This window comes from Carassius gibelio, chromosome B9 (genome assembly GCF_023724105.1).
Source record: "Carassius gibelio isolate Cgi1373 ecotype wild population from Czech Republic chromosome B9, carGib1.2-hapl.c, whole genome shotgun sequence".
NCBI lineage: Eukaryota > Metazoa > Chordata > Actinopteri > Cypriniformes > Cyprinidae > Carassius > Carassius gibelio.
In genome coordinates, this window is record NC_068404.1 from 19,087,337 (window position 1) to 19,103,373 (window position 16,037).

Below are 16,037 nucleotides of genomic sequence, written 5' to 3' on the forward strand. Positions count from 1 at the left end.
AGAGAACGAGCGAGTGGATTAAAGATGGTGAAGCTGGAGAAAGAGTGTGGGCTAATTATTATGGGGCTAGCGGATTTGATGTGGGGTTTGTTTGGGGAGTTGAATGGGGTGGGTTCAGGGAAGGCTGTGGTGAAAGAAAGCCTCCGTCCTTGTGCAGCAAAAGGGGTGCACAATTAATTATTTCTATCCATTTGGATGCAGCTAAGCACACACACACACACACACACACACATGCACATGCTTACTACAGAGAACAAGATGTAAAAAAAGGAAATGCGCTGAGAGATGAACTTTTGCAGTTTCAAACAACTGATGCACAAACACACACTCTTTCAGTATTGCGAGTTTAATTCTTAGCAAACACATAGAAGAAAGTAGCTGTATGGGAAACATACATAGGAGCATTTTTGCAAGTGAAAAGTGGTAACACTTAAAAAGGTTTAGTTAGCCAAATGCAAATTTGCAAATTCACGTTGAAATGTTAACAATGTATTAGTATATGTGAAAATTGACATGAACTAAAATGTATTAAATGCTGTAAAAGTTTTGCTCAGTGTTTGTTTGAGGGACAGCTTACCAAAAAAATCTGTCATCATTTATCAACCATCATGGCATTTCAAAACCATGTGACTTTCTTTCTTCTGTGGAACATAAAACAGATGATTTCTTTATTGGTCTTCCACAGACGAAAGTCAAACAGTTCTGTAAATGTCAAGATGGTGAGGAAATTATGAAATAACTTTAGTTTTTGGGTGAACTATTCCTAAAGGATAACAAAATGAACCTTTTTGTAAAGTGTTACCAAAAAATTAACCATACATCCCACCCTTCACAGACATTAATAACTGCATGTTCTCTAAGTCATGTTGGAATCATTTTGGCAAGCGTGTGGTGAGATTAACATGCACCACCCGTGGGGTCCGGCACACCCCACACTGGCACACCGGGCTCGCCGACATGCTGCCTGACCCCCATGCCAAGGGCTCCTCCTGAGTACCCTGAGGCAGAAGAGGGCACTTTGCTGCACCCATTTGCTGCTCAAGAGGGGAAAGCAGAAGCTGTCCTGGCCCGGTAAGAAATGGCCACCCTCCTGTCAGCAGCAGACGTGGTACAGTCCCGCTGGCGCCCATCCCGATGCTGACCTCGCCCAACAGACGCCTCATCTCCTGCAAGGAGGAGCCTAGGAGTAGGATGTAGTTACGGGCCAGCACCAGCGTAGAGATCTTAGACAGGCGGCGCCCGGTTGGAGGGGCTCCAGGAGGGAGGTAAGGGTACTGCAGTGCTCCACCTACACCAGTGGAAGAAGAGTAGGGCACCATGACCTCCCGTAAAGCATCCATGGCCACGTTAAGGTCCTGCATTCTCTTTCTCTCACGACTGTTGATCTTTCTCCGTAGCTCCTGTTGCTCTTCCACACTAAGCTCACGAGGGGGTTTAGAAGATCTCTGAGGCCCTTGGAGAACCCCAGCACCGGAGCCTGATCCTCCTGTTACCCGTACAATTCTTGGCATGAGTTGCTGCAAAGAGCCCTCGCCCTGCTCTTTGCACCTAAAACCAGACACAGCCTGCATTCTGAAAGAAGATATTAAGAAAACATGTTTAAGTCAATAAAATAAAATAGAATAAACATTTTAAAAAATCAGCAGGAAATCTTTGGGATTAACAGAATGTGTTGAAGGGATTGCTCTTTTTTTAATTTAATTATTATCACCATGTCGTTCCAAATGTTCCAAATGTTTCCAATTTAAGATTGACTTACTTTCTTCTGTGGGACATATTTTAAGAAATGTCTGTTTTTGTTCTTATGATCAAAGTCAGTGGGGTCCAAAACAATTATGGACCCCTCTGACTTTTCTTGCACAGAAGCATCTTCAAAATATCATCCCTTGAGTTCCACAGAAGAAAGAACAATGTGAGCAAAGTAAGTGAGTAAACTATGGCAACATTTTCATTTTTGGGTGATCTCTTCAAAGTTCAGTTGTCATGTTGCTCAGACCCACTGGTAGGCAAAAATTTTACCTTCAAGCTCTTGGTCCACACACTCCAGATCTTCTTCCAGGGATTATTTGAGTAACAATAAAGCAGTTCACTTCTTCAAGTCCATATTCATCCAGTCGTGATTTAATTTTTCTGAAAACAGCAATGGTTAAATGCTAAATGCTCAATTAGATAGTTTGCTCTTTTGTCCACGTAGTTGTCCTTAATAGAGATTTTTTAACTGTGCCTAACACACTCCCTAACCATTGGAAGAATATGAGAGAAGTACTGCTGTAATGAGCTAATGACTTACTCTTTCACTCTCTCTCTCTCTTTCTGCTCCTGACGCCCCCTCATCTGCCCTCCATGCTAATGATTTGATCATCATTTCCAATGGTTGAAAACCCTGATCATGAACACATGCCCCATGTTTAATGAATGGGATTGTCTTTATTTCTGCTTATATCAATGCAATACTGTGACATTTTCTTGCACGCGTGGGATATATCATGACATTGATAATCAGCTATTGAATGAGGAAGCAAATGAACAAGTGAGCCAACAAACAGAAGGCCTAATGATCCTCGTCACAGGTGGCACACCGGACATACCCAGGGTAAGACTGATTGTAAAACATACAAACGGTGTAATTATCTCCTTTTCCAAACTATTGAAACACTTTCTTTTAGCCTCCCTCTAAACGTGAGAGGAAGGAAGAGACATAAACAGAAAGCATGTTGTTCACATTGAGAGCAGGAGGTGAGAACATAGAATCTCCTGTTTGTCTGGTAGGGGTGAGAGGAGGGTAAGAAGGTGGCGGCACCCGGTCCCGGTGAATGGTATCATGGCATCCATGCGCACATACTCGTAGGCTCAGACAGGAAAGAGAATTTAAAGAGCAATCGCAACGCCAGGCACCTGCAGGGCAACAGAAAACAACCTGCCAGTGTGTTGGGGTGTGTGTGCCTCTAGCTGACCTATAAAAGACAGCCTGTGATGGATTAGAGCTGGGATGTTCGTCAGCTGTACATTTGTGAACGTGTGTTTGAAAAGAAACAGCAACAGAAAGGAGGGAGGGCGAGAAGAGAGGGCCGAAAGGGACACCTGCTCTGACATAGAGACAGAGAGAAGAGATGAAAAAGAGAGGGAAAGAAAGAACCTGGTGTCCACCCGCAACACCGCCCCCCTCCCGCTCTCTCCGTCCTTCCTTCCAGCTTGTGGGGGGTTGAATGAGGTGGCGCGGTGCCGGGGGGCTCACATCCGTACCCCCTGCCCCCAGCGCCCATTGCCTCCGTGGGTTTCATGGCAAGGCTGGAGCGGGTCAGGGACCGATGGAGCCAGACAGGGGGGATGATGAGGGCTGTCTTTGTGGGGGTCAGTGTGTGCTCCGTCTGGGCCAAGCCGGCGAGCTTGGGCTGGGTCTCTGGAGCTGCACCTGGGGGTTCAATCAGCTCATTCACACCAAGCCTGTTTCCTGTAGTTACCAGTAAAACGCCTGGCTGAGGTGGTGTTCACTTGGCACCGCTGAGGTTCCCATCTCTGAGACACACATGCTAATACACACATGCACAAAAACTTAATGCAACTATACAAAAACCTGTTTCAACTGCCCTCATGCCATACTAAAAGGGGAAACAATATATTTAAAGCTTAATATAATTGTATCACGACTGGATTGCTGTGAATGATATGGTTTTCAGAGAGGGATGAATCAAGATCACTGAAAGTTAATGTTGCATCTTGCCATTTTAAAAATACACAAATGCAAATGAGATTAGTGTCCATGGATCCATAACAAAATTTCTTAATTTAATCTTACATAGTAAATTCCTAAATGTTGCTGTGCATGGAAATCAACAGTAATTTAGTGTGACATTTGTACAGCAGTAAGTTTTACTTTCTTAAATTAATCAATGTATTAATTCATATATTTATTTATAAATATTTCATGTTGCTGTTTACAACTGCTGTTAAAAATAGTTATATATCTCCCTATTTACCATTAATATCAAAGGAATTGATGTGTTAAAACTTTCACTACATGAAACTTATATAAAATGTATTTTTATTTGAACTATTTGCATTAAAGAGTCTTAAAATGTTGTACATTTCATTTTCTTAAACCTTCAGATACCCTGAGGAATATAACAAACAGGTAACATTGGCTTCAGTCCCAGTCACTTTCATTGTATGAAAAAATAAATGCCAGGACATTCTGGAAAATAGCTGCTTTTGTGTTCCACAGAAGTTGAAAAAACCTGACCCCTGATGGAAAAAAAAGTAGAACAATGTGAGAGTGGATGATCAATCTTAGGCATTTCTGTATTTTTAACATTTCCAAGTAATTGTCTTACAAATGCATATTATCGACCAACCATTTTGCAACAAATTCCTCACTCCATTTCTTTTCTTGAGTTAATATGAAGGGCAAAAAGGATCCTACAGTACAAAGGCAAAATGTGTGACCAGTGGAAACACAATGCCTCACTGACAGACACTTGAGCTTAATTACCCAGAAACAAAACCACAAACAACAAGAAAACATTGGGCATAAAGAAGTTGGACTACCTGTGCTAACTTTGACAGCTTGCACTGCTAACTCTTTTTCATGATTTGGAAGGTCACAACACAAGCTGATGCAAAAATCAGTAACATTGAAATGGAGAAGGTCTGCTTCCATATTCATTACCAGACCATGGACGCCGAGAAACGTCTGCTAAATGCCGAGCGTGATATTTCAACCGCCGGCTGGCCAGCCCTTCGCCAGCTTGTATCCGTACTGCACGTACTGCGGAGCTGTCTCGCACACCAACAAACCTGCATAAAGAAAAGTTCTAATGAGAAATTAACAGATGTCACAACTTTATTCTCTCTTTCTCTCCCCTGGAGGGAAGCAGGTGTGAGGGCAAGACTAGAGGGCCTCAAACTCCCTCAGACGATTCACGTTCACTTTCACAAACGTGTATCTGGTGGAGATGCTGTAAAAAAGTTGACGTGGGGGAGGTGAGCTGTCTAGAGCTAGAGCACTGCGAACCCTGCTTGATGTGTTGCTCTGGGCCGGCGGCCATGGATATGAGAAGATTACAAGCTGTTAATAGGGCGGAACCAATGAGCTGAAGGCTGGGTATTGTCACTCCCAGCATGCTCTGGGAAAGGTTGGCCTGGACAGAACGGTTGGCTTCTCAGATGGATGAGAAGAGGCGAAGTGTCACCCCATGGGCCTTTTGTCAAGTTGCCCAAAGAACAGTTGACACAACAGATTCAAAATCATACACAGTCGCTGATGTCCAGAAAGTGCTGGGGATCACTCTTAAAAGCCACACTCTGCAGCGGTCCTGCTGAGGACACACTGATTATAGCTGTCACAGGCTACTCAGTGCCAGCTGCCGTGTGTGTCACATTTCACTAATAAGAGCACTCACTTTGACATGTCACATTGAACATATGCATTGCAGAATGCCATGCCAAAAGGCTTCATGTAAAAAAAAAAAATTAAGCTTTTGTGAGGCAGAATTCCATTTCATGGTTTTTAAAGTTGTCTTCACCTTTTTGTTGATCTTTTTATTGCACTGATTTAGGAATAAATGCGAAGACCGTTGAGTTTCGTCAGTTCATTTCATCATTCATTTCTTTATTAATTTTGACATGTAAATTGTGGGGGTGAAGTAACTATTTCAAGGATATCTCCTGCCCAGACAAAAGGTTTTTTAAATTTGTATTTATTTATTCATTTGCTACTGACTCATTCTACTGACACTACTATATATCCCATCCACATTTTCCAAGGATTCTGTTAGATTGATATAATAATCAATATTCAGGCAGTATTCCTTTTTGTGTGTTTGGGTTGTGCAAAATTAAAGAAGATTTCAGTTCATAAGTTGAACTCCCAATGTCCCCCAGTAATTTGATATTCTTGATGCTGCTCTGCTACATTTCATTACACAACTTTCTGTTTGTTCATTTTTAGGATGGTCTGTTTCAGCTAATTTTTTCAGCTTCTAATAGTGCTTATCAGAATGATTAAGATCAGGCAAATTAAATAAGGTGAGCTTTAATGTTCATGGAAACCAAAGATGAATTCCAATGCAACTCTTCAGTTTTAACAGAGTGCGATGTACTGTAAGCATTTAATATTGGACAGTTGCTTTAAGATAGAAATGTCAAACAACCCACAGTAATATCCAGTGATGCAAACTTCTATTTATTTATTTATTGCCAAATTTCACTGTTTTCATTTGAAAATATAGGTTATGTGTTTTTGTGAGTCATTTTTTTTTTTATAAAATATTTTTCACAAATACTTCAAATGGGCAAAATAAAATATTATTTGCAATAGTTGAAGTGTTACTTTACAATAAATTCTACCTCTTTTCCCTACTTTTTTTGGTTTATTCTCTCTTCTCTTCAAATTCCTCTCTTCAAGAACTGCTTGATGAAAAAAACATAAATTTGTATCTAAATGTATTGAGGCAGAAAATTAGTTTATGCAGCAGAATTTGTCACCCATATTCACACCATGTTATTCCACTCAGTTTAAGGTTGTTGTTGTTGTTGTTGTTTTTTTTTTTTTTCACTTTCCTTTAAGAGTTGTCAAGCAGCTAGAATAAAAAGCAACAACAATCTAGAAATCAACATTTTTTAAAATCTGACTTCGGAGGAGATTTCATGAAGTTATTGAAGTATTATAAACACTGAGATTCCAGTCTTTTTCCATTCAGTTGATAGCTACCCTGTGCTAGTACCGAGATGGGCTCATTAGCTTTAAAAAAGACTTCAGAGTGAACTTCCTATCCAGGGAAAGTGAAGGCTCATGAGATATGATAGATGAGCTGACAGCGCATTAGGTTTAAGAAGAAGACAAGGAATAACTCATTGACTAGCTAAACAGGCAACAAGACAACAAGAAAAAAGAACAAGCCAGACACACACACACACAAAGTCAAATAGAAACACGCACGCCCACAGTCAAGATCACAGGCTAAAGGGCAGAAAGTCACCAGTGGTAAAAGGTTACAGGGGGAAAAAAATTAACCAGCCAAAGATTCTAAACTCATGCTACAGGCAACAAGGCTTTGAGATGTTCCATTGTTTGAATATAGCATGTGTACAGAGTAAATGTCCTAATTTAGCTTTCTGGTGTTGAATGTTAACTATAGCGCCGGTCTGCCCTCCATTGACGCAGCGCAGGCCCGATGAAGGATGGATTCTCAGACGTTTGTCGTGGCGGCTGAAAATAAGTGAAGATAAATGAGAGAAAAGAAGAGTCAGGCGACCCATGCAAACTGAGAGCAGAACACCTCTATCACCCAACCATCCATCAACCGGCCTGACACATGCACACACATCTAAATTCACCAATACAGAGCATGAATGAAAGCATGTGTGTGTGTGTGACAACAGAAGTGGGCAGAGAAAGTTTCTTACTCTTTAAAGTTACTAATATGATTCTGTGCTGCAGAAGGACAGCGAATGAGAGTGTGTTCCCAGTGGATTGAAGAAGAGAGGCATATGCCAGAACAGGATCAGATTGCAGAACAAAGTCATTTAGAGATTATCGGGTACACACACACACACACACACACAGTTTTTTTAGGAACACTGCTCATAAGATCATTCCTCTGAAAAGGTTCAGCTGGATTGCAACAAAGCCACAAATAAAAGATCCAGCAGACACAAACCCTCACTGGCCTGCGCAGCTCCCATGGTGCTCTTTGATGTTAAGTTGTCCAGGCCCTGTCCTCTATTCACAGCGCATCCACACTCGGCCAGTCATGAATATCCAAGAGTTCAGCCCCTTACAGGATTATCCCCTCTTTCTTTAACCGCTCAAACATTTCTAATGCACATCTTTCTATCTATTTTACACTCCTTTGACTCTATTTTCTTTCTCTCGGTCCCTCTGTTCCATCTGTCTTAGTCTCTTTCAGTAAACACATTGATCCACCCTGTATGAGAGTGCACTGGCTTTAAAATCATAGATGTGTACGTATATACAGCACCCCAGCTCATGACCTGCAAACAAACACACAGATGCACATACATGCTTTCTCTCTTACTCTCTCTCACTCCCGAAAGTCCAATAGCACTAGCTGCAACAGAGACAATTTGAAAAAAAACTTTGTCTTACTTTAAAACCTTAATATTTGTTGGCCACGTTCTAATTAAAAGGTTTTGTATTTTGTTTTGTTTGTTTTGTTTTCCAAATGTTGGGTTTAGATTATTAGGTAATTTGAAGGTCATTTTTGTTAGATAATAGATTATTATGTATTTTTTATAGGTAATTTTATTGGGTTTTATTTTATAATGTTACAAATATAAGAACTATGTTGTCACATCAATGTGACACTAACGCTTGAATTATGTTTGTATTTAACATTAAGACACTGCTTAATACAAAAAGACAAACTTTTTTTAAGGTGCTACATGTGATAATCTAAACATCTAAATTAATTGATCTTCCCTCGTTAAAAATATTTAATTTAATACATTACACCAAAAAAGTTAGAAATGGTTCCTTACCGTAACAATGTATATGAATACTAAATTGTGATGTAAATTATGAATGTACTGAAAAAAAAGTTTATATAGAGTATGCAGTAGAATGTATCACCCACATTCTTGCCAGTCTTGTTTCACTTAATGTTTTTACTCACGTTCCTTCATGAGATGATTTCACGATTGATTGATCATGCAATCATCACAGGACACTTAACAAATCCCAACCAACTAAACGAATAATACAATGTCTTTTACATGGAGATGTTCTCGACTCCATGGGGTGTGTTACATAAGGATGAACAGATGATGGAGGGTGAGATAAACACTCGTCCCAGGGGAGGTGTGGTCTCATATGGCCACTGTATGGGTTCCTCAAATCATCCGTCTGCTCCTCCTCTAAAATGCACTTCTTGGAATGATTATGTGATAAATGACTGACACGCACTATAACGATGATGGATCAATGAAACTGAGAAGCAGAAGGACACATTTTAGGACTTGAGGGAGACAGAGTAGCTAACTTTACTTCTTCCCATCTCTCTTTCTTGTTACTTTCTATTGTCCCACAATGCTACAGATGCACTTCATTTATTTGTTTATTTTGGCTCCACATTATTTGTGTTTTTCCACCACCTTTGATGCATCTCTTCAATCCTCTCGCTCTAATCCTTTGGGCTAACAAGGCCCAGTGTTTGCGTCTGAATGACCCAACATCTGCGCTGAATCAGAGGATTTAAGAATGGCTTTAAGATCTGAGTTTAAAACCACCACACACATAAATATTAAAACACTAAACACAATCTGTGAAATCACTATGCATGAGACTCATGCGCTCATATCTATTTTAAAAAGTTTCATTCATAGCCATATACTTTTTCTAAACACTGTTACATTATATAATGCAACAGTTTATAGCTTCAGTTAATTTACACTGACATCACATTTGATTGATCTGCTATGCAATGATCTGTATGCAGTGACCTATTAAAGTAGGCACTTTTAGTTCTACCATTAAGCTCATGACACACTTATGTGGATTTATTAGTTAAGGCCTATTAGTATCTGTAAATATGTGTCAGTAAATCAGTGAGTAAGAGGGGATCTTTGTGAAGGTGGATTGTGTTCAGTCAGTGGCTCTGCGGGGGAGGTGCTGCTCTGATTAATTTGGAAACGTGATAGCATGTAATTCTCATTACCTTTCGGAGTAATTGCATTTTACGCGGAGCAAATGGGTGAGACGGCTGAAAATTACTAACAAGCAGATGTTAGTGAAGGAAGACAAGACATCAGCAGCCTGTTTGCTTTCATGGAGCTCAATCTGGGGTCGAAATTACTATTACACTGACTGCTGCTGGGTGGGTGCAATACTGAAACTTTTTTTTTTTTTTTTCATTGAAACTTTAAAAAACTTACGTAGATTTGTTGATGTACACGATCCATTTTTGTTTGATTTAAACTTTTCCGTTGGCATGATGTTATTAAACTGCCCACAATGCATCCATAATTCGGCAAATAAAAAATGTAAATGAAACAGTGAATAAATAAACTGTCTTCTATAATAATCAGCTAACGTTAATCCATGTAAAATAAAAATGACCCTCTTTGTTGTGAAAAAATAATAATATAACGAATTATAATAATATAATATAATGAATTTTAAAACAGATAAACAAGTGGCAAATATGAATATTCAAAAGCCAGCTTCACTCCATATCGTCCCAGATCAAATATCCCTTGGAAAACATTGCAACAGAAAGAGCAATCTGCCATCCAGCTGCTGGCGTTTAGTTATGTATTCCGCCTAATACTCCTTTATTTATTCTCTCCATATCGCAGCTCCTTTTTTCGGTGCATATTTTGTGTAGTGCAAGACTTCAAATGCGTTTCCTGCATTCTAAATAAACGATCCCTTCCTTGAGGCTTAAAAACATGAAGGTTATCTCATTTTTTCCAGAATGAAGTGAATATGCTTCATAAAAATGAATAAGAAAATCTACAACTTATCATTTGGAAAGCTGCCCACAACAGCAGAATCCCTGGCTGACAGGTAAGGGTGTTCACAGGTGACACAGAAGTGAAGTGAAGAAATTAAGGCGAGATCCAGAGCTTGCCAAATCACGGGAAAAGTAATTGTGACACATTCATCATATCACAAATAACTTGTTCTCCGTCTCACCATAACCTGGATTTATATTTTGTCTCAATCTATGTCGGAACTTAATCAATGACTAGCCTACAGTTCAGAATAACCGAGTTATGATAAACAAATTAGTCATTTTAATGCAATCGAACGCATGAAGGATATTTAACAACTAAAAATCCATTTAATAGGGTTGATCTGAATGATCAACAGCTACATCATTTTCTTTCTCTCTGTTTTTGTTAATTAAAAAGAAACTCGGCATTCAGTTGCATCTTAGTTTAAATTGCCTGTATGAATACTTTCAAATAATACTGGATAATATGTATATCATTCAGTTGGGATAAATCACGAATATATCATTGTTCAGATAAATTAATGCGTTTGAAATATATATATATTCTTAAATAAAATTAGATTAGAATTTATTAAGCGTTAGTTGTTCCTAATGAAAATATTGCTAGCCTAAAATACAAAATAAAATATAAACCACAATAAGAATATTAAACTGTATTATAAAAGATATTATCTAAAATAAAAACAGTGTATGGTTTTGGGTGTTAATGTAAGCTCTAAGTAAGTTATTGTATATTCTCAGTCTTTTTAGACGAACTGTTCTTTGTTCCAGTTTACAATAAGTAAAGGGTGTCGGTCTGAGCACACGTTTGTTCTTTACACGAGCGAATAAGTGATTATTTGTTTCCGAGAATTGACTACCACTTTATTTCGACAAATCAGCTGCTGTAATTTATTTTTCTAATATTACTTTTTGACGTATTGGGGATTCGGTAAGTAGGTGGCTAGATAGATAGATAGATAGATAGATAGATAGATAGATAGATAGATAGATAGATAGATAGATAGATAGATAGATAGATAGATAGATAGATAGATAGATAGATAGATAGATAGATAGATAGATAGATATTATATTTTTGTTTTTCGTCTTTATTAATTTTTTATAACCTATGTGTGAATTTGCATACTGGAAAAAAATAGGTTAATTAAGCACAAGCAAGCAAATAAATGCATCATTTTAAAACATTTTTATTTTACAGTTAGGACTCAAACATTTACAGCACATTTATTTGAAAATACCGTCAAAAAAAGTAAATAAATATCATTTTACACTTTATTATAAAAAATAAAAGTTGATCATTCTTCGCATCGGCCATGACGGGTAAGCTTGTGCAGAACAAAGATATTAAAATAAAGATGGAAAGCCAGAAAACTAAAGGGAGAAAGAGGGAGAGATAGAGAGAGAGAGAGAGAGAGAGAGAGAGAGAGAGAGAGATACAGTGCAGGAATGAACAGGTGCATCTTCAGACAGCGCTTGGAAAATGAATTCTGACCCCAAACATAAACTGAGGAAGGTAGCCTAATATAAAATCTCTCAAACTGTACAAATGACATCTACATATTTACACAGTGCAGTCCCATTATGTTTTCCAAAGCTACAGGACTTCTTTAAATGTATAATTTCGTCTAATTTTAATGGCTCATTAAACTATTTAGCCCTCTTTAACTGTAGCATGAATTGTAAGTTATAATTTATTCTTTATTGTATGCTATAAATCTGTTTCGCATTAAACTTATTTTGGAACTAGCAGTCCAGTGTTTGAAGGCTAAAGAGAGTAAGGTATGCCATTTTCACAAACGTTATACACAGAAATGCACATGGATAGTAAACCTAATACCTATAAAGTGTTAGAAAACTCTATGTTAGTGGCTTTGATCCATTTTCTTCGCTTCAGAACTATTTGTGATTTCCAAAAACAATCGTTCAGCAATAAACTGACAAACACGAGATAATACAGCTTTAATATATAAAAGTCTACTGGTGCACCTCAAAGTTCTTTTTATCAAAGTTCAGTCCTTCATTTTGAGTCACTGGTCAGTCGTGGCATGCTGACGGAGCTCATACCGGACACGTGAGGCGGAGGAACCTGGCACATGCTGCACGGACACGGGATCCCCGCACCCCAGTGTTGGAAACCAGCGCCGAGTGCGCCAGCGCTGGCTGATGGTGCCTTGAGGAGTCCGTGATGCGGCCTGACAGCTGAGAGACCAGGGCCGGAGAGACATGCGGCAGTGGAGACTGCTGGTGGAAGCAGAGGATGGTGCACCGGGTGAGACGAGTGCGAGACAGCAGCGGGGTGACCCGGTAATGGAGCGCCCGCCGCGTGCGTAAGAGTGCCACAACTGGACGGATGGAAGCCGGTGTGATGAGCGCCGCTCCCTCCTCCGTAGATCTCGCTCACGAGCCGTTTCATCTCCTCCAGCGAGTTGCTCAGCATAAGGATGTAGTTGCGCGCGAGCAGCAGGGTGGCTATTTTGGAGAGCTTGCGCACGGATGGCCCATGGGCATAGGGCATGACCTCTCGGAGCCCGTCCATGGCGATGTTGAGATCATGCATGCGTTTTCTTTCGCGGCTGTTGATCTTGAGGCGCATGTTCTGCAGTTCGGACTCGGATAGAAGTTTACGGTCTTTTTTGGAGAGCATCTTCAGAGATAGCGCGTCTTCGTCGGCGCTGGAGAGGCCCCGCAGGTCTGTGCCTCTTAACTCCGGAGGAGAATCGCTCTGCGTGGAGGAGACGGCGCCGGAGAAACCCACGGACTTCTTGACAGCGGACAGGAAGAGATCGTCGCCTTCAGGAGAAGACGGTCTACTGGACACTCGGCTCGTGTCGGAGTCCATGGTGTTCAGTGCGCTCTTAGATTCTCGAAGATGTCAATATTCCTTTGAAAGAAGGGAATGGTTAAAAACTGAAAGTTGATGTAAAAAATGTAATATGAACATAAAAACTAAAAGTGATTAAATGCGGTATCCTACAACATATTTAAAGTCCTAATATGTCCTAGATATTCTTATTAACCTCCAAAATAAGTTTACAAAAAGTAAAGCTGTAAAGTTTGTTACGCAGTTTTCCAGTTCAGCAAATTATAAAAATAAATATGACAAAAAATGAGCGATTATCGAATAGCCTATATCAAACTATAATAAATTACCCCACTGAATAATTGCAAGGAGAAAATGATTTAATCGTCTAAATAACGCGAGCCTTTACTAGTGTAGGCTACATTGCTGTTATACTTTTATACAAATTAATCATTATTTTCTATATATTTAGACTTACCGGTAGCAGGTGCAAGCGCGTGCTTGTGTGTGCCTTTGCAGAATTCACTCGTTATTCCAGTTCCCTCGTGCACCGTTTGTGTTTGGCACGCCCGAGAGTGACGAGGGCTATTTTATAGTAGCTCCCTCCTCCCCATCACCCGGGGGCAAGTCACCGGGACAATGTCAACGCTTTTCCGACAGCCCGTCAAGAACCAATGAGCTCCAGTGGGTGGGGGTCCTAAAACCTGATGTCATACCAAAAAAACTGAGGCTTCATTAAACGCATTAGACACACTTCGCATATGGTGCATCCTCACAGAACCTCGTTGGGTTTGGATTACAGAGAGTCGGTTGAACAAACTCTAGACTGTAGGCTACTTAAGTTAAGTTGTTAAGTTAGCTGATGCATGGGTGGACAAATAAAAACTCAAGAGAACTTTGCTTGATAATTTAATTAACTTACCTATCACTAAATGCACTGCATGTGCATGTTTGACACTGAAAAAAAATAGGCTAAACCGAACTATCAACTAATATATGCATAATTTAACATTGTTTTTGAAATTATTATTAAATAAATAATAAATAACATTAACTATTTTGTATTAGTTAAACATTTCTCACTTGATTCATATTAATTAATTAGCTTTGCAAAATGCTATATAATGGCTAGTGGTTTGAGGGGCGGATAGATGCATAATGCCGATGCAAGATTTTCTTGGTGATCGTGTGCTACTTCCCGCAGGATTGAGCGCGGTCAGTAGCAGACACTATTTAGCGGTTTGAATGCGCTCATATTGTTTTAACCCGGTGACCCCATGCGGGGGCCTGACAGCTGACTGATTTCAGCCGTTAAGCGCATTTAAATCGTTATAAACGAGGCGTGTAAAATGGTTTTAACGGTTATGATCTGAAACATTTCAATTTGTCCAATATGGTCAAACAGAAGTTACTGTTTGGTGCAGAAGAGGAGGGGATAAACAGGCGGGTTACTCCTCGCCATGTTAATGACCAATTTACATTTCGCTTATATGGAAATTAATTGGACATGAACGCAGATATGTGGCGAAATGTATGGTTTAAGATTAGATAGATAGATAGATAGATAGATAGATAGATAGATAGATAGATAGATAGATCAAAAGTGTCGGGAAATGTCTGTGTTCTTCTGACTCCACAGGTGATCTAACAGACGCATCAATGAGTTTAGGGGAGACATCACCAGATCAAGGTCTTTAACATATTTCCATTGAAGCATCTTTGAGCTCTCGTTGTTTGGTTGTTTTCCCCGTGCGAACAGTCCCGTCTGTCTGTTTGCTTGTTTACTCTCGTTAAATACGCTTATGTAGATGAGCTGGTTTAAACCGACGGTGTCAGAGAGAAGTTGTAGTTCAGTTCCTTCATTATAGATTCCGGTAATCTCACTTGTTAAGTGTAGCAAAATGGTAATATATGCCGCGACTGTCTGGATTAGAAACGGGGGGGGGGGGGGGGGGGGGTACAGAAAGAGCCCTATTGTCAGAGCTGCAGTTTATTCCTCGCGCATATAATTATCTGAAATGTCACCCGGGGAAGAATGCACACCAATTCACACGCACCCACACAACACACTGACTGACAACTGTCTTGGGAGCAATTACAGAGAGAGAAGGACAGGGGTTGGTCTGCCCTCGATTCATCCCAACTTTGGTAACTGTAGTCCGCCGAGAATGTTGCCAATTAAGGCTAATTAAGAGCATGCAACGCTGACGTCATTACACTTGATTTAGATCACACTGAGCCAATGACAAAGATGTACACTCATTTTTTACAGACCTGCTTAAATAAGACTTATGGCATAAACACTAGCCACATTACTGATTACATAAGTGCTGCGTGAAAGCCTAATGAGCAGTGTACTTAAGTTTCTGTGGACCAGTTCATGTCAACCCGTTGTCACTGCTGCAGATGTAATTATTTAAATAAATGAAAATGCACACTGATGCAAAGTGATACGTTTTTATTCCTTTAGACATATATATGTACATATATTGTAATCTAAATATTTATTTTCTGTAGCTATTTGCTTAAAAACTGAAAAAAGTTAGAAAGCAATGCAGTTTCAAGACAGCATTTTACAGCTTATTCAAACTTCACAGTTCAGGTGCAGAAAATTTAATCAACTGAAATTACAAAAATACAGAACTGGCTACATTTAGTGTCACTCAGTCATTTAATTAAAAGCTATTTGTTTAACGAGAGCCTGCCTCAGAAAAAAAAATTGAGAGAGAGACACAAGAGCTTTTGCCACCTCAGGTTGA

At 39.6% G+C, this 16,037-nt stretch overlaps 2 protein-coding genes across 2 annotated transcripts; both read right to left on the bottom strand.

Moving 5' to 3' along the window:
* Nucleotides 1–330: 330 nt before the first annotated feature.
* LOC127965487 (oligodendrocyte transcription factor 1-like) lies at nucleotides 331–2,298 on the bottom strand. Its single transcript, XM_052566297.1, has 2 exons — nucleotides 2,020–2,298; nucleotides 331–1,572 (listed from the first exon to the last, which is right to left on the bottom strand). The coding sequence occupies exon 2, from the start codon at nucleotides 1,569–1,571 to the stop codon at nucleotides 873–875; it is 699 nt and encodes a 232-aa protein (XP_052422257.1). The 5' UTR covers nucleotide 1,572; nucleotides 2,020–2,298; the 3' UTR covers nucleotides 331–872.
* A 9,351-nt stretch (nucleotides 2,299–11,649) lies between these two features.
* Nucleotides 11,650–13,926, bottom strand: LOC127964674 (oligodendrocyte transcription factor 2-like). Its single transcript, XM_052564947.1, has 2 exons — nucleotides 13,757–13,926; nucleotides 11,650–13,359 (listed from the first exon to the last, which is right to left on the bottom strand). The coding sequence occupies exon 2, from the start codon at nucleotides 13,315–13,317 to the stop codon at nucleotides 12,496–12,498; it is 822 nt and encodes a 273-aa protein (XP_052420907.1). The 5' UTR covers nucleotides 13,318–13,359; nucleotides 13,757–13,926; the 3' UTR covers nucleotides 11,650–12,495.
* Nucleotides 13,927–16,037: the final 2,111 nt, after the last annotated feature.

Coding starts and splice junctions, on each gene's coding strand:
- LOC127964674 (XM_052564947.1), bottom strand. CDS start 13,317: ATGGACTCCGACACGAGCCGAGTGTCCAGTAGACCGTCTTCTCCTGAA.
- LOC127965487 (XM_052566297.1), bottom strand. CDS start 1,571: ATGCAGGCTGTGTCTGGTTTTAGGTGCAAAGAGCAGGGCGAGGGCTCT.